Raw genomic sequence first — 22,882 nt, 5'->3', positions numbered from 1 at the left:
CCAAAGGGCACGAAGTACACTAGAAAATGGCTGCTGACTGCCCTGAACTGAAGCCAGAGCTGACTGCCCACATCCAAAATGGCGGCCCCGCGAATCTTACAGCGCGGTGGCCCCCAACAACCATGTCTGTACCCCAAAGTGACACACACACTTCCAAGGGGCTCAGGGACCCCCGCACACCCCCCACAGCCCGGTATGACCGCAGATAGCGCCCCAGCAGGGACCGTGAGGGAGACATAGGGACCACACGGACAGACATGAGGGGAAGCACACAGACTCTACACAGACTGCCATCCCCAGGAGAGAAGGCCCCACACACACACCCCCAGCATACAATGTCACAGACAGAGGGGGTAGCATGGTACTCACCGATTTCTGTGGGTGCCACTCTGCGACGGGAAGCCTCCCACCGCGGGTGGTGGGGGTGCCGTCAGCCAAAAACAGGATGTTTGCCACACACGGCGTATCCTTGCAAAGTGGCCACTTTGCGGGCTTTGTCCCTGAGGACAGGGACAGGTCGTTTGCGAGGCCAGGGCGTACGCATAGCCTGCTAAACGCTTGATGGCAGGCTGGGATTCCGTAAGGCTCTAGTACAACCAGTCCGCTTCCCAGCTCCGCAAACGCTGTAGTCTTCCGAAGTCTGACTAACGAAGTGCAGGAACAAATACAAAGCTAGTACTGCAAAGAAAAAACACACTTAGCAGAAAATAAAATGTAATAAAACCGAGAAAAAGGCTGAGACTATAGCCCCAGCACAGGGAAGCCTGCCTGCTCCTAAGCTAGGCAAAAGACAAACTGAATTGGGAATGAAGCTAGCCGGGGGTATTGGACCAGAGGGACAGCCCCCTGTAGGTGTGTCTATGCAAAGTTTTGTGTTTTTAACAAAATCTTCTGCCTAGCTTACTCCTGTGGATAAGAGGTCAATACCCATTGGTGAAGACTATATGAGGGGCGGTGACTGTCAGAGGACGTAAGAGAAATCCATATTTTCTCTTTAATTTATTGACAGACACAGCTCCTGATCTTCTTAACCATTGGGACGTCCCAAAGCAGTGTTAAACATGAGGGGTAGGAACAGCAAAAAATAAATTCCCATGGCTAACTATAGCCAACCAGGTAAACAGGAGCTCAACCAATACAAGTGGAGCCCACCTGAAAAGAACAATACACCTTCAAAGAGGACCAGATCCTCTAACCAGCAGCTAGCAAAAACCTTGCCGCCAAAGGAAGCATCTGCAGATCCCCACACATTCACTTTATAGAACTTTGTGAAAGTGTGCACCGATGACCAGTTGGCCACCTTGCAAACCTGCGTCACTGACGTCTGATGACGGAAGGCCCCAGGAGGCACTGAGCACCTGAATGCGCCTTGACAGGGAAAGAAGGAACCTGACCCTTGATGGTGAGCACAAGTAGTGAGTCTGACTTCCTAAAAGACTCCGTAGCTGCCAGGTACACTCTTATTGCCTGGATCACATCCAAGGTATACAAGGGAATTTACTTCGGATGTTTTGGCCTAGGACACAGGGAAGGCAACACAATGTCTTTTACTCAAATGAAAATAGGAAACAACCTATGGAAGGAACGCCTGATGGGGACAAAGATCCAACTCATCTCTGTGAACCAACCAAGTAAGGTGGACAGGATAGAGCCACCAACTCAAACACCCTGCACACAGAGGTGATAGTCACCAAGAAGGCCACCTTCTAGGACAGCGTAAGCAGAGGAATCTCCCGAAAATTCTCAAAAGGAGGCTTCTGGAGGACAGAGTACTAAATTGAGGTCACAAGGCAGTAACGGAGACCGCGCTGGAGGCGCTAAGCGCCTAACTCCCTAAAGAAAGGTACGCACCAGAGAGTAACGTGGCCAAGGCTGCTATGCCTGTGCAAATGTGGGCCCCCAACCCGCATACATGTGAACCAGGCCTAAAGCAATAGTAAAGTCATTAATAGATAAAAACACCGGTCCTCCTGCAGGTTTAACCAATTAATGACTTTACTATTGCTTTAGGCCTGGTTCACATGTATGCGGGTTGGGGGCCCACATTTGCACAGGCATAGCAGCCCATTGATGTGAATGGGCTTGAGCTGATATGCCTGCGTTTTCAGCTGAAAAAAGGTGCATGCAGAATGTAAAAAAATGCAGTGGCCATGAAATCCATCCTTCTTTTGCACCATGCGACTTACCTGCCGTTGCTGCACACGCAATCTGTTTTTAAATGCCGTGCCCACGTATACAAAAAATGCAGAAAGCTTGCCAGAGCAGGAACTGCAGGTTAGTCGCATGGTGCAAAAGCAGGATGGATTTCAAGGCCACTGAATTTTAAAAAAATGCTGCATGCACCTTTTTTCTGCGGAAAATGAGGGCATAGCAGCCCGTTCAAATCAATGGGCTGCTATGCCTGTGCAAATGTGGGCCGCCAACCCGCATACATGTGAACCGCCAACCCGCATACATGTGAACCGCCAACCCGCATACATGTGAACCGCCAACCCGCATACATGTGAACCACCAACCCGCATACATGTGAACCACCAACCCGCATACATGTGAACCAGGCCTAAAGCAATAGTAAAGTCATTTATAAACAACACCTCCTTCAGGTTTAACCACTTCTTGACCACAAGGATTTGCCCTCTTAATGACCAGGAGCCGAGCGCCAGGACCAGTTATCACTAGTTAGGCCAGACACTGCTTGATGACCTATTTTAGGCCTGGTTCACAGAGTCTGTCCTGACTGACTATATAATAATGTGCATAAGTGAACCAAAGCCCCTAAATTCAGCAATGAAATTGAAGTGAGGTGGAAATTTAATAATTTAAATTTAATAATAGAATACCGTGATAATACCGTATACCGTGGCAAAACCTTAATCAATTAATCGCAGCATGAAAATCTGATACCGTCACAAGCCTACTCAAGGCCATTTTCTTCTCAACCCTCGAAGGAAGGTCAAGATATTATTATTATTATACAGGATTTATATAGCGCCAACAGTTTGCGCAGCGCTTTACAAAATGAAGGCAGACATTACAGTTACAATACAATTTGGAACAAGAGGAATCAGAGGGCCCTGCTCGCTAGAGCTTACAATCTAAAAGGGAGGGTCAATTGATACAAAAGGTAATAGCTGTGGGGGATGAGCTGATGAAGAAAGTGAAACAGTGTGTTAGTTAGTAGCCGGATAGACTTCTTTAAAGAGAAGGGTTTTCAGGGATCATCTAAAGATGGATAGATTAGGGGACAGTCGGACAGATTGGGGTAGAGAGTTCCAAAGAAGGGGAGAAGCTCTGAAGAAATCCTGGAGGAGAGCATGGGAAGAGGTGACAAGGGAGCTAGAGAGCAGGAGATCTTGGGAGGACCAAAGAGAGCGGCTTGGTTGATATTTTGAGATCAGGTTAGTGATGTAGCTGGGGGCAGAGTTGTGGATGGCATTGTAAACTATTGTTAGCACTTTGAATTTTATTCGTTGGGCGAGTGGAAGCCAGTGAAGGGATTGGCAGAGAGGGGTGGAGGACACTGAACGGTTGGTAAGGTGGATAAGTCTTGCAGCAGCATTCATTATGGATTAAAGGGGGGATAATATATGTAAAGGTAATCCAATGAGGAGGGAGTTACAGTAGTTGAGGCGAGAGATAACCAGGGTGTGAATTAAAAGCTTGGTGGTGTCGTTGGTTAAAAAGGGCCGTATTCTAGCGATGTTACGGAGGTTAAGGCGGCATGATTTGGACAGGGATTGGATGTGAGCCTGAAAGGACAGTGCAGAGTCCAGGGTTACCCCTAGCACCCTGGCATGTGTGGAAGGACTGATAGTTGTTCCATTGATCTTGACAGGGAATTCAGGGGAAGGGGCACCTGGAGGAAGAAATATTATGAGCTTGGTTTTAGATAGATTCAGTTTGAGGAAGTGGTGTGACATCCAGGCTGATATGTCTATTAGTAGATCAGTGATGCAGGAGGAAACTGATGGGTTGAGCTGAGGGGTAGAGAGGTAGATTTGGGTGTCAGCATAGAAATGGTAGTGGAAGCCATGGGGGGCTATTAGCTGACCCAGGGAGGAGGTATAGATTGAGAATAGTAGCGGTCCAAGGACAGAACCGTGGGGGACCCCAACGGTAAGAGGAGTTGCAGGGGAGATGGTGGAATTGTAAGTGACACTGAAGGTGCTTTGAGATAGGTAAGATTCGAACCAATGGAGAGCAGTCACGGAGACCGAGCCAACTGAGTTTTTTGAGAAGGAGGGGGTGGTCAACAGTATCAAAGGCAGCAGAAAGGTCCAAGAGTAAGAGTACGGAGTAGTGACCATCAGTTTTAGCTGTTAGTAATTTGTAAGTTTTAGGAGAGAAGTTTCTATGGAGTGCTGCCGGCGAAATCAAGACTGAAGGGGATCAAGAAGGTTATTCTCAATGAGGTGCTTGCTCAGGCGGTTGTAGACTAAACGTTCAAGGAGTTTTGAAGCAAAAGGGAGTAAGGAGATGGGTCTTAAGTTGTTAAGATTGGTGTGGTCTAGTGAGGCTTTCTTTGGTATGGGAGTGACTAGCACATGTTTTAGAGAGTTGGGGAAGATGCCAGTGGAGAGGTTGAAGATATGAGTTAGAGAGTGTAGGATAGAGCCAGAGGGTGACCGTAGTATTTGAGAAGGAACAGGGTCCAGGAAGTTAGGTGGGCATTAGAAAAAATTTTAATGACTTCCTCTACAGTAGTTGGGTTAAACAAGGGAAGTATTGATTGTGCAGGAGGACAAGGTGTGTAAGGTGGGGGAGATATCTGTAGTGTAAAGATCTCTTCCCAAATTGTATCAATCTTATTTTTGAAGTGATTGGCAATCTCTTGGTCAGTGAGCAAGTTAGTGGGTGGAAGTAATGGAGGACGAAGTAGTGTTGAAGCTAGAAAAGAGTTGCCGGGGACTGTAAGAGGGTGTTAATAAATGTGATAAAATAGGTCTGTTTAGCAGTGTGGAGGCAGGAACTGTATTTTTGGAGGGCAGATTTATATTGGCTGAAGTCTTGCTGTGGCTTAGTCTTACGTCACAGACGCTCAAGAGCGCGACTACGTCTTTTGAGGCTTCTCGTATTATCTGTCTGCCAGGGTTGTAGTGAGGGGGGCCAAGGCATCCAGGGTAGATGACAGTGAACTGTTGTAGACAGAAGTGGCCATGTTGGGGCAGGAAAGGGATGAGATTGTGTTGAAGAGACAATCTGTAGCAGAAAAAAGAAGTGAAAGGTTAAGATGGCGAAGGTTTCTACGGGTAATTGTTCGGTAGTTGGAAGGTAAGGAGGAGGACAAGGAGAGACTGAAACTAATGAGGTGGTAATCCGAGAGAGGGAATGGAATGTTGGAGAGGTTGCAAGGAGTGCATAGGTAGGAGAACATGAGGTCAAGGCTGTTGCCATTGGAGTGAGTAGAAGTATGTGTCCATTGTTTTAGGTCAAAAGAGGAGGTTAAGCTCAAAAGTTTAGAAGTAGCAGGAGTGTTAAGATTAACAGGGATGTTGAAATCTCCAAGAATGATTGTTGAAATTTCAGAAGAGAGAAAGTAGGGTAGCCAGGCAGAGAAGTCATCAAGGAAGCCTGATACCGGTCCAGGAGGCCGATAGATCACAGCAATTCTCAGCAAAACGGGAGAAAATAGACAAATACAGTGAGCTTCAAATGAGGAGAGGGACAGAGAGGGTGGATGAAGAACCTGAAAAGTGCTTTGAGGGGAAAGCAGAATTCGAACCCCACCTCCTTTCCGTCCACTAGGCCTGGGAGAGTGAGTCCACAGGAGGCCACCATGGGAGAGGGCAGCAGGAGGAGAGTCAGATTCTTGAAACCAGGTCTCAGTAATTGCAAGCAGGTTGAAGGAGTTTGTGATAAATAGATCATGGACAGAGGTGAGTTTGTTGCAAACAGAGCGGGCATTCCAGAGGGCGCAGGAGAAGGGGAGGTTGGCTCTAGGCAGAAGAGGAATAGAAACCAGATTGTGTGGATTTCGGCTGGTGTCAGAGGATAGGGGGTGACGGATATGTTGGCCAAAGGTAAATGATGGGGGTCCAGGATTTGGGGAAATATCTCCAGAGGTTAGGAGAAGCAGAAGGGTGAGGGAGGTGATATGGGAGTATGATTTATGTGAGGGGACACATCTCAGTGTCCTGGAGGTTTTATTGGTGTGTGGGTTCAGAATCAGCAGGAGTTGATGAGTGCAGTATAAAGGTGAGGATAGGAGTGAGGGTGATATATACAAGCTGTGGGTGGAGAAGGGGGGTAAAGGAGAGATGATGCAAACCTGAGGAGAATAAGGGATTGCATAACACAGGGTGGTGAGATTGAGAAGTAGACTGAATGTGAGATGGAAAAGGTTGTATAGAGACTCAGGTCACCTGTAGTCTGTTGGTTTGCAGTTGTATGCTTTGGATGTTCGCTTTGTGCATTCGCTGAAGTGCTGAGCCGAAGTGTAATATTTAATCCAATATTAATACTATATCCAAGATAGTAGTTGCCAATGCAATGCCTGCCTGTCCATCCCCTAGAAAGGGCTTAGATTTATACTGAATTGGGTGGAGGTATTGCCAATTAGGATTGCATAGGAGGGACACATGGCTAACAGAATAAGCTTCTCACACCAAAGACAGACTACAAGAAAGAGCAAGAGAGCAGAATGGCAGAGTAATAAAGAGGACAGCTCATAATTTAGGTATAGACAAGCGAAAGCAAAATAAACATCAGTGTTCTATGGACAAAGGTAAAGATTTTGAAAGCAGCATAGATTACCATTGAGCAAATTAGAAACTAGGATTCTATTGCAGTTAAAGGTGGATTTTGAAAGCAGCATAGATTATCTGTGGAGGGATAGAGAAGAGCATTTTAGATAGTGCTGAGCTGAAGTGTAATACTTGATCCAATATTAATACTTTATCCAAGATAGTAGTTGCCAATGCAATCCCTGCCTGTGCATCCGAGAGAGTTAGGATGAACCCCAAGAGACTCACACCACTCAATGTACGACTTCCACATACAATGGGAGTTCTTCCTAGAAGTAGATTTCCTAACTTTTAACAGCGCGGGAATCACCGGCCCAGACAAACCTCTATCAGCACCTGGCATTGGGACAGCCAAGCCGTCAAAGGCAGCGACTGTAAAGCAGGATGGAAGATTGGTCCTTGGGACAGCTGATCCTCCCTGAGCGGAAGCTTCCAAGGAACGTTGGCAACCGGCAGCACCAGATCGGCATACCAAGCCCCAGCAAGGCCAGTCCGGAGCCACTAAGATGACCTGAATCCTCGATCCTGCATAGAAGTCTTGGCAGAAGCTGGAGAGGGAAGGTTTAAATCATTAGAATTGGAAGGATTGGGAAATAAGGATTTCGGGCACACTATATCTATAAAATCAATTTTTTATTTAAGATTCAATTAAAATCAGAAACTCATACAAACAAGCATGTGTTGGGTAAGACAAAGGACCTCTAAAAGGTCCACACTAATGTATATACGGTTCACAAAGGATGAAATCACAGTTTTCATACAAACTGATATATAAACAAATTGACAGTTTGAACACTCAAGAGGATACTTCACATCAGGAGATTCCTGCTGACGGATACCCGAATATACAAGGTGCTGGCCAACCGGGTCAACTGATGTCGTATTCAAATTTTCACCATACAGTATTTAGTATTTTGCTCAACATGTTTCGCTTTATTTCGGAAAGCTTCATCTGGAGCCATTACTAGGCTTTTCTGTACATTGTATGGTGAGACACAAGTCTCAACGTCCTTAGTATGTAACGAGAATTATTGTGGGTTTACAGGAGACTCATATTGGTAATGGGTAGTCGTTAACACAACGATAGGGGTAGTCTGATTATACTCAGTATCAAAAGCCATACAGCTGAGTACCTGCTGTGTTTCAAATCACAGCCAGTAGGACCCAACAGAGTATTTGCCCATATTGAGTTCCTGTTACTTCCACGTATCTCCTCCCCGGCGGGGAACCGCCGCCATAATGGTTGTCCAGCACCTTGTATATTCGGGTATCCGTCAGCAGGAATCTCCTGATGTGAAGTATCCTCTTGAGTGTTCAAACTGTCAATTTGTTTATATATCAGTTTGTATGAAAACTGTGATTTCAGCCTTTGTGAACTGTATATACATTACCGTGTGGACCTTTTAGAGGTCCTTTGTCTTACACAACACATGCTTGTTTCTATGAGTTTCTGATTTTAATTGAATCTTAAATAAAAAATTGATTTTATAGATATAGTGTGCCTGAAATCCTTGTTTCCCAATCCTTCCAATTCTAATGAACAATTAAGGATAGGGGCACCACCAATAATATAGTATATGTGCCCAGATGGCTGCTGTCTGAAGGCACACTCTTTCAACGAAGGTTTAAATCAGACGATACTGACCCCCACGGGGCCACCAACGTGCCTGCGGCATCTGCTAGAAGATCCCGTAACCGAGCCACAAACCTCTGCACCTTTCTGTTGAACTGATAAGCCAACAAGATCCACCTCAGGGATGCCCCACCAGAGACACAACTGATGAAACACCTCTGGGTAAAGGGACAACTCCCATTGGTCCAACACATGCCAGTTTTCCATCCTGGGAATGTGTACTGCAGAGACTAGAATGAACTGTTTTTTTTTTTTTCAAAAAAAATTCATTTAAGTATTTTTTCTCACAAATCTGCATTTGAAAGACTTCTGCGCAAATACAGTGTGACCTAAAAGATTGCAACGATCGTCATTTTATTCTCTAGGGCAGGGGTGGGGAAACTTGGGCCATTTGGGTACTTCAAAAATCATTCAGGGGCCGTACAAAATTAAAATGTGCCTATTATTATTTAGTCCAACCTTTAATTAACTCACCCCTAATGTGATGGCTGCATCTCCTCTTTGGTGAGGTGTGTGATGTTTGCTGGTATTGATGATGTTGCTACTGGCAACTGGTTTTCCAAGCTTGCGTTGGTCAGTCTTGAGCACAGTCGACTCTTTGTGGTGGTAAGTTTTGAAAAGAACTGCTGGCGGGTACAGCTGGCTGGTAATGCTGTGGGTACTGCTAGCTCAGGCTGGCACTGCTGGGGGTATTGCTGGCTCTTAGTGCCCCCTTAATGCAGAGTGATAAATGCCCCCCCCGTAATGCAGTCATTAATGCCCCCCCAAAAGATCCTCAGCAGAGAGGGACAGGACCCCACCAGAAACAGGCACCTGCAGCCACCAGGATAATCTGCACTCAGCAAGTGAAAATACCCAGGAGCCAGCCCCAGTGGCTGTGGCGCTCCCATCACAGCCAACAGGGCTTCACTGGCAAACCACCACTGTGCATTGAGCACACAGGCTAAAAGAAAACAGCAGCCCTGTGTGGCACCACGAGGCTCCCTCGGCCTCAAATACAGGCCCAGGCAGGAACCCCCACCAGGTACAAGCCCCCACCACCCCGCACAGCCGATGCTCGCTTCCCCCCCCCCCCCCCCACTTACGCGGTGGACCAGCCCTAGCATTAGTGGAGGGGGGGGGGTAGGATGAAGAGGGGTGCCTGACGAGGGAAACCCAGGGGCACGACCATCCCAAAACCCCCCCCGGGGGGGGGGGGGGGGGGAAGAAGAGGGGACAGCCAACAGCCACTCGCCATACCAAAAACCAGGCAGGCACCGCTCCAGACAGAACCTCCTCTCCATCTAAATGGGGGGCTGTCAGTGAGGCGGAATGCAGTGACTGCAGCTGAGACACGGCCATATAAGACCTTGCGAGTCATTTAACTCGCATGCCGGGCCTTCATCTGATGAGGCTATGCCATGGCTGACCTAGCGCGGAGCTGAGGTCTGCACACGCTCGTTGGCCAGACTGGGATGACCACTGGATCTAGATCATGCAGCCCGTCGCCCAGTCCGGCAGTTGATTATAGACCTCACAAGAAAAAAAAAAAAAATCTAAAGAAAAAATTGCCAGGACCAGAGATTCCAGGCAAGGGACTAGGTCCTTACTCCTGACTAGGCAGGAAAAAAAAAATTGAGTACCTATAACAGAGGGAGTATACCCCCTGGGACTGCCCATAAGAGTAGTCAGACTTTTCTGCCTAGTGTTCTACTCCTGTAGGGAGGGAGCAGTATAACCCAATGGTTAAGAAGATCAGGAGCCGTGTCTGTCAATGAACAAAAAACTTTTTCCCAGTTTTAAAAAGGAAAAAAAGATTTCCCACACCAAGAATTAAAAGCTCACTTTAGCCATCCCTCCTGTCACCAGATGTTTACCTTACTGTGTATGTTCCTGCAGCCTCCAGAGTTTGTTTACACCCCACTGCAGTAAAGTAGCTTCACATAGGGTTCTAGGGTGCCCTTCTCCTGAGCCGAGAGAAATAATCCTAGAACCCTATAGGAAGCCAATGTAGTGGAACACTGAAAATAAATCCCGAATGCACCGTGCACAATCACACTCTTCTGGCAATAGTTATGCCTACATTTTACCAAGTGATTATTGCATATTGTACTCAAATACTTAGCAATAAGAGTTGTATACAATTCCTTAAATAAAGTCAGTCTTTTTTTAAACAAGAGTTTATTTACTACATAAACAGTGGTTATATTACAGAATGTTAGAGCATGTTATATTCAAATTGATACAAACAAAACACTTGCATGATATTACATTTTTGGAGTTACCATTTTCAGAAAAATAAGGTGTACATCATCAGAGGTGCTCACTGTATGCTCCAATATTTTATGCATGGCCCGGGCGACAGGACGTGCAGTTGTCAGGAATTCTAACAAACTGGACAGCCATTTGTTTTCTGCGTTACACAGGAGCAATCGGGAGAAAACAGGAAACAGCCAAGCACTCTGCACTGCAACACGCCACCTTAACAGCTAACCAGCATTACTCAACTGCTACACAACTGCGCCTAGTGCACAAAAAATACACAAGAGAAAAGATTAGAGTTGTGGTCAAATAAAAATACTCCCTTGCAAACATTGTTACATCAACATTTGATACAAAATACAATAGCTTTCAAGCATTATCTATTAAAATGCATTTACATACAGGAAACATTTCAAAATGAATTAAATGATTACGGATGCTTTATGTCCAAGCACAGGCATTTACAGTTCAGTAAAACTGTCAATACCATCTAGCAACCCCACTGGAGTTGAAAGATACCCTTTTTTAACAAGTTATCTTTTGTTTTTTAAAGCAAACAATGAACTTTATTAACTAAGTTACAAGGAATTTGAATAAGAGCAACAAAATGGCACATATAAAGTCTGCCAGACAAGGCGCAAGTGAAACTGATAAAACTTAAACGAAAAATACAAATAACCACCTTTTCGGAAGGCTGTTGCTTGCTCCGTGGGTATTCACAAGGGCTGCCGAGCTACTGAGTGATCATCCTAGACATATCCAGCGTGTTGCATTCTTTCAGTTGACACTGGTGGCAGAGAATAGAAGACAATGAATATTCCATTCAACAGCAGTCAAGCTGTGCACACGAGAGGGAGATCTTTTAGGGACACTTAATGTTGACTTGGGGGGGGAAAACCACACGAGTGTTTACCAGCAGGATGTGATCAATCTATACTGTGGTGAGGCGAATGAGTTTATCTGCAGTCATAACTTCATATAAAAAAGTTTGTGCATGTGCTTTGAGGGCTTTAATTGGACTTTAGGTTAAAAGCTTATGTTACAGCTGAAAAGATCAAACAGTTAATGTACTAAAGACACACTATCCTTGGAAAAGAGGTAGTCCTATGATTAACAAGTATGATATCAGTAGAGTCAATCTAAACTGTGGTTAAGAATCAAACGGAGCCGCGTAGTGTTTGTTAAAACATGTATAGGCAAATAATGTAATTGTGACTAGAAAATGTTATGCATTTCTACGTTTTATTATAATCCTTTTAACTGCTTAGGAGCCCATTTATAAAAAAGAAAAAAATTGACAAATCCAGGAAGATTGAGCTTCCTGAATATGCCCCAACCCATTGGTAACATTCCCATTCATTACAAAACCAGTGAAAATTAGGTAAGATGTATTTAATGAACCTATCCACCTGATCTAGACAAAAATCCATATTTCCAATGGACAGATATCCAACTCAGTAGTTAAAAAAAAAAATAGAATTCAAATTGGGAAATACCAATGGCGAACAGTGTGAAAGATCACATTTGCCCCTTTATAAATAGACCCCCAAGAATAAATAAAGCTTCTTTTGGCTCTAATGAATGAAAAATGGCAAACAGGAATTTAGCAGCAAGTCTGACAGAATCCAGGATAGTGCATCTTTAACAACAGACACAAACCTGCTCCATTACACGCCCACAGAAACTGCTCCCTGGAGGATCAGGAAAAACCACTTAATATCTGCAATACAGCTCACTACTCCTTAAGCAACTGGAGCCCGCAGCTTTGAGGGGAAAATGCAGATACTGGTTTAAACAGTAATCAAATGACACCCCAAACATAACAATTTAAATTCCCACAATCCCCAGCAATTTAAACTGCATCAAAACATATACAAACCTTGCTCTGCAACAGGTGATTTAGTGAGAACAAGACTTTATATACTAGGCTAAATGATCTGTATTTAATCCTCAATTACACCCTAAGCACCTGCTTATGGAAAGCATTACCTTCGTCTAAGATGATACTGCTCCTTCTTCTTCAGGAGACTTTGGAGGTGATGGGGACCTGGATCTGGATTTTGAGTTCTTTGGTGGAGGAGTAACCTTTGCTCTAGACCTGGAGCGAGAGCGAGATCTGGACACAGAGGAGGACCTCCGAACAGAACGGGGTTTAGAACTAGAGCGAGAACGGGATCTGGTTCGTGAACGAGACTTTGATCGGCTGTAACGGGACCGGCTGCGTGACCTGGATCGACTCTTGCTTCTGGATCTGCTATACCGTCGTCTTCTTGGGCTAAAAGCAAAAATATATTCAGTAAGTGCAAAAATGAATGTGGATCCTTTGACAATCCCAAATTTTTTTTTTTTAAAGATCTCCACCCAAAATGGGAAGTTCCACTTTAAAACATCCTTACAAACTCCTCTGCCTAATGCCCCATACACACGTGCAGATTATCTGCAGACTTTTGTCTGCAGACTTACCAAAACCATATAATATGAGGTCAAACCAAAACACTTTCAATTTGTATGCAATCCGGCAGGCCCTTGCACTACATAGAAAATGTAAGTCTGCAGACAAAAGTCTGCAGATAATCTGCACGTGTGTACGGGGCATAACACTTGCATGCAATTTTGGAGGTGGTAGCAGGTACCTAGACCCCCTCCACCTCCGAATCTTCTGGGAAACGTCACAGGTCCCAGAAGACTGCGGTACCATTCACAAAGCACAGTGGCCAGCCAACTGTGAAGCCAAAAGCCGCACAGCTAGCTGCCCATAGTTAGGATGAACTACCCCGGGTAAGGACAGCACTGGATCCTTGGACAGGTAAGTGTCCATTTATTAAAAGTCAGCAACTATAGGATTTGTATTTTGTGATTTTTTTTTTTTTTTTTTTTTACAGACAGCCTCCTGAAGGTCTGTCACATCCTAAACCTGCTCCCATTCCCCTTCTAAGACTATTCTTACAAACTACCCTACAAACAAAAGATGTCCAAAAATGTGTGTTTTTTTTGTTTGTTTACAATTTCAAGTGTTAAAGGCAAAACTCTTTGGATTTGAATAAAGTGGGGAGATGATCTGACCAAATTACCATCAGTAAGGGTATACGCACCTTTCCTTGACAGGGTAGTTAAAATAGGTTTTAGAATGGGGGAGGGAGCAGATTTAACTACAGGTAGGATTTCACGTATCTTGGACTTTAAATGTAATTGTTTTTGGAAACAGCTGGGTTTAGTTCCACTTTAAGATTCTCCTGACAAATTTCCAACCACAAGTATTTATCTTAAAAGCAATTCTTCTTGGGCTAAAAAGTTCTAAATTTCACACATTTCCTACATTCTAGTTATGGGACCTTTAAATTACTATTTTATCAGCATAAACATTGTAAATATGAACTGCTACACAATAGCTCAGCGGGAAATCGCTGTACTAATGTTACATAGGGAGTACAGTGGAAAAAAAAACCTCAGTGTATCAGGCTTCACAGTGTGCAAGCAACTCCCAGCAAAGAATTTCTCTCATCTCTTGGTCTGTTTAACCACTATCACTGATGTCCTAAAACTGAAAAAAGGTAGACTTTTACCCTGGGCTGCCTGGCACTGACTAAAACACCATCAGGAACCCATCCTGACTGTTCAGACACTGACAGCCAATTTGAGCAGCTCTGTACCATGCGATCACCAAGATTGGTCATACACATGCCAATCACAAAAGTAAACAGCAGTGTTTACATCTGTGAGCTTATCCTTCCTCTTACCACAGAAGGGAAAGGAAGAAAAACTAATGAATGAGCGATTCATTTGCTGCCCAGTACATCAGGATAGTAGCAAATAATGTTTAATGTGTATTTTATTTAAATATTTTGATGTGCATGTTGTACCATGTACTAAAAATGATCCTGTTCACTTTCTTTGTGTGAAATACATGGTGTTTCTGCTGTTACCTCTGCTTTCCCATTTTAAAAAGGACCACACCAGGCATAGAATCACATCAAACCTATTGTGGCTGCAATAGAATTTAGAGCTCACCACCTACCTGCCTGTTGTCCTGCAATCTCCACCCCCAGCTCTCCATGCCCCTTATGCAGCTGTGTACAAAGGTCATATAATCACTTAGGCTGGCCATACACGGTGACAATTTTCATGCAACGGGTTGCAGGAAAATACATTTCAAGGATTCCCCCATCAACACAGGCAGTGCCAAGAGAAATCCCTCCTTCCAAGCAATTGTCTTCTCCCACCAGGGAGGGAAGCCGCCCCTGGTGGGAGAAAACAGTGATTATCCCTAGCAGCTGTAGCCATAATGGTTGTACCCAGGTTGATCGATCAACTCGGTACATTCAGCCTACCCGTTTGAATCTCAGACGATTCCTGCGGAGTCAAATCCTGTTATGGCCAGCCTTACAGCATTTACAATGTACTTTAATACATGCACACTAATTTTTCTTGCATTTCTATTTTAAATGGAATGGGTTGTTTTGCAAGGTTTACTTTAACCCTTTCCTGAGTTTGGAATTTGCCCTGCTAAAGTCAAAACTTACACAGAAATTTCAGGTGTTGGCACAGTAAATGGAGTGTAGGAATGGGGCTCATATCTGCTCTCCACTGAACACCAGTTTTACTCTGCATTATGACTGAATTTTACAAGTCATTAATAAAATGAATTTACCATCGCCTAACCCGTATAGAAGTGCATGCAGGCAACTGCCCTATGAAGCCATGCATTGTGCTTGGCATAATGCTGCAGAAGGAACAAAGGCGTGACTTTGAAAAGTCATGTGATCAGGTTCTCTGCCTGAATACCAATTTACCATTCATAAAAAAATCAGGTTTCTTGCTTTGTAGTCTGGAAGCAATACCATATTGGTAGAATCCTTTCCCTGCGCTCTGTATACTAACCCCCCGCCACTACATGTGACCTGTACATTAACCTCATTACCACCTTCATATGTATGACCTGTAAATTAATAAGCGGCTGTATATAGCGCAACTTTACTAAGCGCCATGTTTTATGGCCCTAAACACCTGATCGGCTTTTCTGGGCTCTATGATATAGAAACCCGGAAGCTATAACATGACACTGCTTTCGGTTTATGCAGATGTAAACGGCACCATTTAAAAAAAAATAAATAAAAAGCATTTGATCTCACTGATCTGGGTGTGATTAAATGCCTTCAAAAGAAGTACGTGAATTGTTTTTATTTTGGAACTATACCTATGTGGATGCAGCATCGCCCCAATGCTGCATCACTCCCCCGCTGGCTCTAAGGCTGAGAAGAGTGAACACTGCCAACTGCTTGGTTCTCAGAGCTCCCTGAGCAGAGCTATTGTTAGTCACCCGTTTGCTCTGCCTCTCCAGTGCTCAGTAGAGTGCTGTGCAGTGGGCAGGAGCGGCCGGCTCAGAGTCCCAGCAGCTCATCAAGAGGGTAAGCCAGAATGCCAGTTCAGGCAGGTGGGCCGATCCCGACCATATGGTTTGCGATCTTTCCTGTGCTGGGACCAACTGACGACATCTTTAGCCCATTGTCTGCTGAAAATGATCACAGGAGTTCAGAACGAACTGTACTCTGGTGACCCACAGAAGAAGTACAGCCAAAGCTGTTCAAAGCCTATTTGTTTAAAATTACACTTACCACCCTCCCATCAAGTGCCCTCAAAGCAAGTAGCATGCTATGGGAGCCCCTGTGCTGCTGCACATACAGAGGTGTGTCTCAGTCGCGCCCCTTCCCTCTCTCTTCATAGGCTCACTGACTTGCTGCTGTCCCAGCCAATGAATGAGAGTACTGGGCAGCTGAGGCTCTTGCGCAACATCGCCGGATCGAGGCAGGGCTCAGGTATTTGGGAGGTGGGCGGCTGCACACAGGTTTTTATCTTAAAGCGGTTGTAAACCCTATAAAAAAAAAAACCTGCAAGACAAGGCATAATGAGCTAGTATGCATCGCATACTAGCCCATTATGTTTAACTTACCTTAAAACGAAGCCCCGACACGGACCCCCGGACATCGATGCGGGCGCTGCCATGATCCCTCGTCGTCTCTTCCGGGTTCGGCGGCTCTGGCGTGCTGATTGGCCGGAAGAGACGGCTCCAGCGCGCTGATTGGCCGGAGCCGCGATGACGTCACTCCCGCGCATGCGCGTGGGAGTGATTTTTCCGGCAAGCTCCCGGCAAGTTAATTGAAGGTCCCCCCGAACCTTCAGAGCGCATGCGCCGCTCGCGCGAGCGGCTGCATGCACTGTAAATATCTCCTAAACCGTGCCGGTTTAGGAGATATTATTTGTACCTACAGGTAAGCCTTATTATAGGCTTACCTGTAGGTAAAAGTGTCAAAAAGCGGGATACAACCGCTTTAATGCATTAAGATGGAAAAAAAAAAAAACTACTGCCTTTAGAACCACTTTAGGCAGAGAGGAGGGATTTGGAGTCTTATAGACACCAGATCTCCATACAACGAATACCTTTCACATGCCAGTTGATCTCAAAAGGAGTTTTACATTTCCTAAGAAAGTGATAAAGCAAAAGCGACTGAGTAAAAATAAAAAAGTGCCCCCATCCCCCCAAACATACAGCCATCATCACACTTTTGAGGTATCACTGCAAACCCCAGTTCATGGGCAGCAATTCTGCCACCAGGCCTCCTCTGGAAATCTAAAGTGGTAACTTTTAAAGCGCCACCTATGGATAGTAAAATTCAAGTCGTAATGTAATCTTTAAGTGCAACATGTTAAGCATATTTACTGGGTGTATCATTTTATATATTTTACCAAAAAATTCGGTATTGTGTTTTTTTCCATTAAAGTGTATTCCCCCGCCTAAAAAAAAAAAACATTGTGACAAAAAAAATTTGCAAAACCCACTAATCTATTCTCCAGGACTCTGCTTTAAAAAAAAATATATACACCACATATATACACACACACACACACACACACACACACACACATGTATATACATATATATAATTAAAATTTCTAAGAAATACTGATTACTTCGTGTAAACGGTGTCAAAGAGCTCCCTAAGGCTACATTCACACCTGAGCGTAGCATTTACCGCGATTTTAACCGTTATTTACAGGTGTTTTTTGTGCAGGTGGTTTTAGATTGAATAGAGACCAATGGAAAACGCCTGTAATCTGCCCAAAAAGAAGCTCATGTACTTTGAGCGTTTTGCTCAGTGTCAAAACGCTCAGATGTGAACAGGGGCCATTGAAATGAATAGGATTTGTCTTGTTGGGCGTTTTGAGAGCTGATCTTAGAGCAGAAAAACTCCCCAAAAACGCCTACATGTGAACTTAGCCTAAGGCTCCAGTCACACCTGGGCATTTGAGTGTTTTTCAGCTCCAAAACGCTCAAAAAAAAAAAAACGTTCCAAAACGCCCAACAAGTAAAACCCCATTCATTTAAATGGCCCCGGTTCACATCTGAGCGTTTCGCAAAACGCCTGTAACTGAAAAAAGTACTTGAGCTTCTTTTTGGGCTGATTACAAGTGTTTGATAGATGTCAATGCCTGCCTCCAAAAACGCGCAAAAATGCTACGCTCAAGTGTGAATGGTGCCTGAGGCTCCATTCACACCTGGGCGTTTTTTATGGGCGTTCTTTGTGCAGGCGTTTTTAGATTGAATAGAGAACAATGGAAAACGCCTGTAATCTGCCCAAAAAGAAGCTCATGTACTTTGAGCGTTGGGAGTTTTGCTTCAGGCGTTAAAACGCTCAGATGTGAACAGGGGCCATTTAAATGAACGGGGTTTTACTTGTTGGGCGTTTTGGAAACGTTTTTTTCGAGCGTTTTTGGAGCTGAAAACGCCCAGGTGTGAATGGAGCCTAAGGCTCCTCTCACATGTAGGCATTTTGGGGAGTTTTTCTGCTCTAGGATCAGCTCTCAAAACGCCCAACAAGACAAATCCTATTCATTTCAATGGCCCCTGTTCACATCTGAGCAAAACGCCCAACGCTTAAAAAAGTACATGAGCTTCTTTTTGGCCAGATTACAGGCGTTTTCCATTGGTCTCTATTCAATCTAAAAACGCCTGCACAAAAAAACGCCTGTAAATCACGGTAAAAAACGCGCGAAAACGCTACGCTCAGGTGTGAACGTAGCCTAAGGCTCCATTCACACATGGGCGTTTTCAGCTCCAAAAACACTCAAAAGAAACGTTTCCAAAACGCCCAACAAGTAAAACCCCATTCATTTAAATGGTTCACATCTGAGAGTTTAAACGCCTGAAGCAAAACGCCCAACGCTCAAAAAAGTACATGAGCTTCTTTTTGGGCAGATTACAGGCGTTTTCCATTGGTCTCTATTCAATCTAAAAACGCCTGCACAAAAAACGCCTGTAAAACGCCCAAAACAAAAACACCCAGGTGTGAATGGAGCCTAAGGCTACATTCACACCTGAGCGTAGCGTTTTCGCACGTTTTTTACCGCGATTTTAGATTGAATAGAGATCAATGGAAAACGCCTGTAATCTGCCCAAAAAGAAGCTCATGTACTTTTTTGAGCGTTGGGCGTTTTGTATACAGCATCAAGACGCTCAGATGTGAACAGGGGCCATTGAAATGAATAGGATTTGTCTTGTTGGGCATTTTGAGAGCTGATCCTAGAGCAGAAAAACTCCCCAAAAACACCCCAAATCGCCTAGATGTGAACGGAGCCTAGTGTTGAATTTGCAGAGATGTTCTCATTTCTTGTTGGGCTATTGGACAGAAACTGAAGGAAAATGTTTCCAACAGGACACAGATACAAAACAGATGACAATGGGAACCCTCCCTAGGTTTTGCCCTTTAGCTCTCTATTGGCACCCTGCAAATGTAAAGCGCAGCTCCTTTATCAAAGGATAAGGCATGGATGGGAGCCCAGTGCCAGAGGTACCTCTAGGCTCAATGATGCCCGGCACCCCACACTATGACTGGAGAATGGCTGCATAGCACAGAATGAGGGCCCCATGTTCTAGAGAACAGATCACATTGGATTCCTCGCGGGCGGCGCCATCTTGGCTCACATGGGCCGCAGATGGATGAAGTACAAAGCCCGGGCCGATGCACTACCTGAGCCCTGTCCATAGGTGGCGCTGCACCCTCTTCCCCATCCATCAATCCCCAGCACTCACCTCCTGCTGCGGCGCCCGTAGTCCCCGTACCTCCTGGGCGGGGGTCCCCGGCGTCCATGGAGAGAGTCTGGAGGTCGGCCGTACCGCGCCATCTGCACCCGGAGCTCCCGGCCGTCCAGCACGGCCCCGTCCATGGCGTCCATCGCATCCTCGGCGTCTCTCTTGTCGTGGAAGCGCACGAAGGCGAAGCCTCGGCTCTCCTTGGTGTAGCGGTCCCGGGGGATGTACACATCGCCCACCCGGCCGTACTTCTCGAACACTCGCCGCAGAGTCTCCGGGGTGGTCCGATACGTCAGGTTGTCCACTTTGAGGGACGTCATGTCTTCAACGTCCGGCGGTGGCCGCCCGTAACTCATAGCGGCTAAACTGCCGGGAAACGGCACGGTGGCTGAGGTAGAGGAACTGCGAGAAGAAACAGCGTTCCGCCTTGTGCGGACTTCACACGATAATAGCGTGAGGGAGGCCGACCGCCGCCGACTGCACTTCCTTATCACCACACAAAATGGCGGCGGCTGGAAGAATAGACTTCCCGCCCCTCATTACAGCCAATCACGTCTTCGGAGGTGAGCGTGTCTCGGCGTCTCATTGGTTGGTTACGTCACTGGCGCCCCAATGGCTACCTCCTCAGATAAGATGGCGGACGGTGGTGTTCCGTCGTTGAAAAGCCCGCCATATAGGTGGACGTGTGCCAGGCCAGGCTGGGCTGAGGGTGGCATGGTGTATACGGGCCGTACTGAAATAAACTTGTCAAAGGTTGCAGAAAAACTACAGAATACTTTATTAAAACCGAATACCCGAAAAATACATAAAGCAGCATTGCAATCAGTATAAAGAGACGCTATATTGTTATTCTCCAGAAGTCATCCGTACACATAACTATGGGCCTTGCAATCTATTTTTTATTATATTGTTTTCAAGGCCTTGGTTGCACTTGCTTTGCTGTGTGAAACTCAATCAGCGTTTGGATCACTCTTCCGGACATCCCAACCTGCAAAAACTCATTTCAGGGAGGTGCCCCCCCCCCCTCCACGCACGCCGCGGCCGCGCCCCCCCCCCCCCACACACGCCGCCACCACCGCGCCCCCTTCCCAATTTAACACAACCAGAGAAAAATGAAATAAAATGTAATTAGTATACCTGGTCACTGGGGCTGGTCACTGGTACTGGTGCTGGTACTGGTCACTGGTACTGATGCTGGTAATGGTCACTGGTAGTGGTTACTGGTGCTGGTACTGGTTACTGGCCTGGTCACTGGTGCTGGTAATGGTCACTGGTAATTGTCACTGGTACTGGCCTGGTCACTGGTGCTGGTAATGGTCACTGGTAATTGTCACTGGTACTGGCCTGGTCACTGGTGCTGGTAATGGTCACTGGTGCTGGTAGTGGTCACTGGTAATTGTCACTGGTACTGGCCTGGTCACTGGTGCTGGTAATGGTCACTGGTAATTGTCACTGGTACTGGCCTGGTCACTGGTGCTGGTAATGGTCACTGGTAATTGTCACTGGTACTGGCCTGGTCACTGGTGCTGGTAATGGTCACTGGTAATTGTCACTGGTACTGGCCTGGTCACTGGTGCTGGTAATGGTCACTGGTGCTGGTAGTGGTCACTGGTGCTGGTAATGGTCACTGGTAATTGTCACTGGTACTGGCCTGGTCACTGGTGCTGGTAATGGTCACTGGTGCTGGTAGTGGTCACTGGTGCTGGCCTGGTCACTGGTGCTGGTACTGGTAGTGGTCACTGGTGCTGGCCTGGTCACTGGTGCTGGTAGTGGTCATTGGTGCTGGTAATGGTCCTGGTCACTGGTACCTGGTGCTGGCCTCTGGTGCTGGTCTGGTCACTGCTGCTGCTCTCTGGTGCGTGCTGGCCTCTGGGTTAGGTGAGTTGGTCACTGTGTTGTGGCCGATCCCGCGCGCGCCACAATGCCTCCTGGAGTGGACGAATGTGGCTGAAGTAGAGAGCAAAGCCATTGCTTCCTCTCTGCCGCTCCTCCCACAGGCGGAGTGCATGTGATATCACTCCACCTGTGAGCCGTCCTTACAGCAGCTCCGCTCTCACTCACTGCAGGCTGACTCATCATCGACATGAGTCATGACACTCAGTGACTGACACACAGCCGGGATATTGCTCTGAGCTCGCGGGTGTCCGTGAGCTCAGGGCGGAAACCGGGAGTCTCCCGCGACTTGCGGGAGACTTGAGATGTCTGCTCTTCAGACAGCAATAGACAGGCAGTGTTGTATCACCCCTAAATACCGGACAACAACCGTATTGCAGCACAGCCTCATTTACTTGAATGGGTCGTGCTTGGCAGGCAGTACCACCCGGCGAATGCAGCAAGAGGTAAAATTCCATCCACGAAACAGAGTTCTGACCATGTACAGCCCTGGCTGCTGCCTCAGCAGCAAAAGGGGGAGCAATAAAGGGCTGCTAAAAATGCGGCTCAAACACACGGTTTTACTGACCCCTAATTGCAAGCGTAAACAAGCCCAAAGGCCCCTTTCATGGCGTACCACGCCATCTGCACCCGGATCACCTGATCGGCTTTGCTGGGCTCTATGATATAGTAACCTGGAAGCTATGACATGACAGTGCTTTCGGTTTACGCAGATGTAAACGGCACTATTTAAAAAGAAAAATCAAAAGCATTTGATCTCACCGATCTGGGTGTGATTAAATACCTTTAAAAGAAGTGCGTGAATTGTTCTTATTTTGGAACTATACCTATGTGGATGCAGCATTCGCCCCAATGCTGCATCAGTCCCCCGCTGGCTCTAAGGCTGAGAACGAGTGATCAAACACTGCCAACTGCTCGGTTCTCAGAGCTCCCTGAGCAAAGCTATTGTTAGTCACCCCTGTTTGCTCTGCCTCTCCAGTGCTCGAGTGCTGTGTTAGTGGGCAGGAGCGGCCGGCTCAGGCTCCCAGCGGCTTGCCAAGGGGGTAAGCCGGAATGCCAGTCCAGGCAGATGGGCAGATCCCGACCATATGGTTGCGATCTTTCGTGTGCTGAGACCGACTGACGTCATCTTTAGCCCACTGTAGAGGGCTGCTAAAAATGCGGCTCAAACACAGGGTTTTACTGACCCATAATTGCAAGCGTAAACAAGCCCAAAGGCCCCTTTCACACGGGCGCCTCCGTGAAGCGTTGAGATGCCGCCTCATCCCTTTGAAACCTAACACATAT

At 46.1% G+C, this 22,882-nt stretch overlaps 1 protein-coding gene across 2 annotated transcripts; it reads right to left on the bottom strand.

Moving 5' to 3' along the window:
• Positions 1–10,528: 10,528 nt before the first annotated feature.
• Positions 10,529–20,215, bottom strand: SRSF2 (serine and arginine rich splicing factor 2). 2 transcript variants are annotated; one of them, XR_014225895.1, is made up of 4 exons: positions 19,703–20,215; positions 12,607–12,892; positions 11,300–11,404; positions 10,529–10,879 (listed from the first exon to the last, which is right to left on the bottom strand). XR_014225895.1 is itself a non-coding variant. In XM_082272029.1 (3 exons), exons 1-2 carry the CDS (start codon positions 20,056–20,058, stop codon positions 12,613–12,615), a joined length of 636 nt encoding a protein of 211 aa, XP_082128155.1. In that variant the 5' UTR covers positions 20,059–20,215; the 3' UTR covers positions 11,176–11,404; positions 12,607–12,612. The 2 variants fall into 2 exon arrangements, 1 of the variants encoding a protein (XP_082128155.1); XM_082272029.1 differs by lacking the exon at positions 10,529–10,879 and having other exon boundaries at positions 11,176–11,404.
• Positions 20,216–22,882: the final 2,667 nt, after the last annotated feature.

Source organism: Pelophylax lessonae, assembly GCF_965119305.1.
Source record: "Pelophylax lessonae genome assembly, chromosome: 11".
In the NCBI taxonomy this organism is placed as follows: Eukaryota; Metazoa; Chordata; class Amphibia; order Anura; family Ranidae; genus Pelophylax; species Pelophylax lessonae.
The sequence above is the reverse complement of the archived record's forward strand: the minus strand, read 5'-3'. Positions and strand labels throughout refer to the sequence as shown.

Excerpts from the sequence above, each read along its gene's own strand:
- SRSF2 (XM_082272029.1), bottom strand. The coding sequence starts at position 20,058 with ATGAGTTACGGGCGGCCACCGCCGGACGTTGAAGACATGACGTCCCTC. Across the intron at positions 12,893-19,702 it reads TACGGGCGCCGCAGCAGGAG|CCCAAGAAGACGACGGTATA; the intron begins GTGAGTGCTGGG and ends TTTTGCTTTTAG.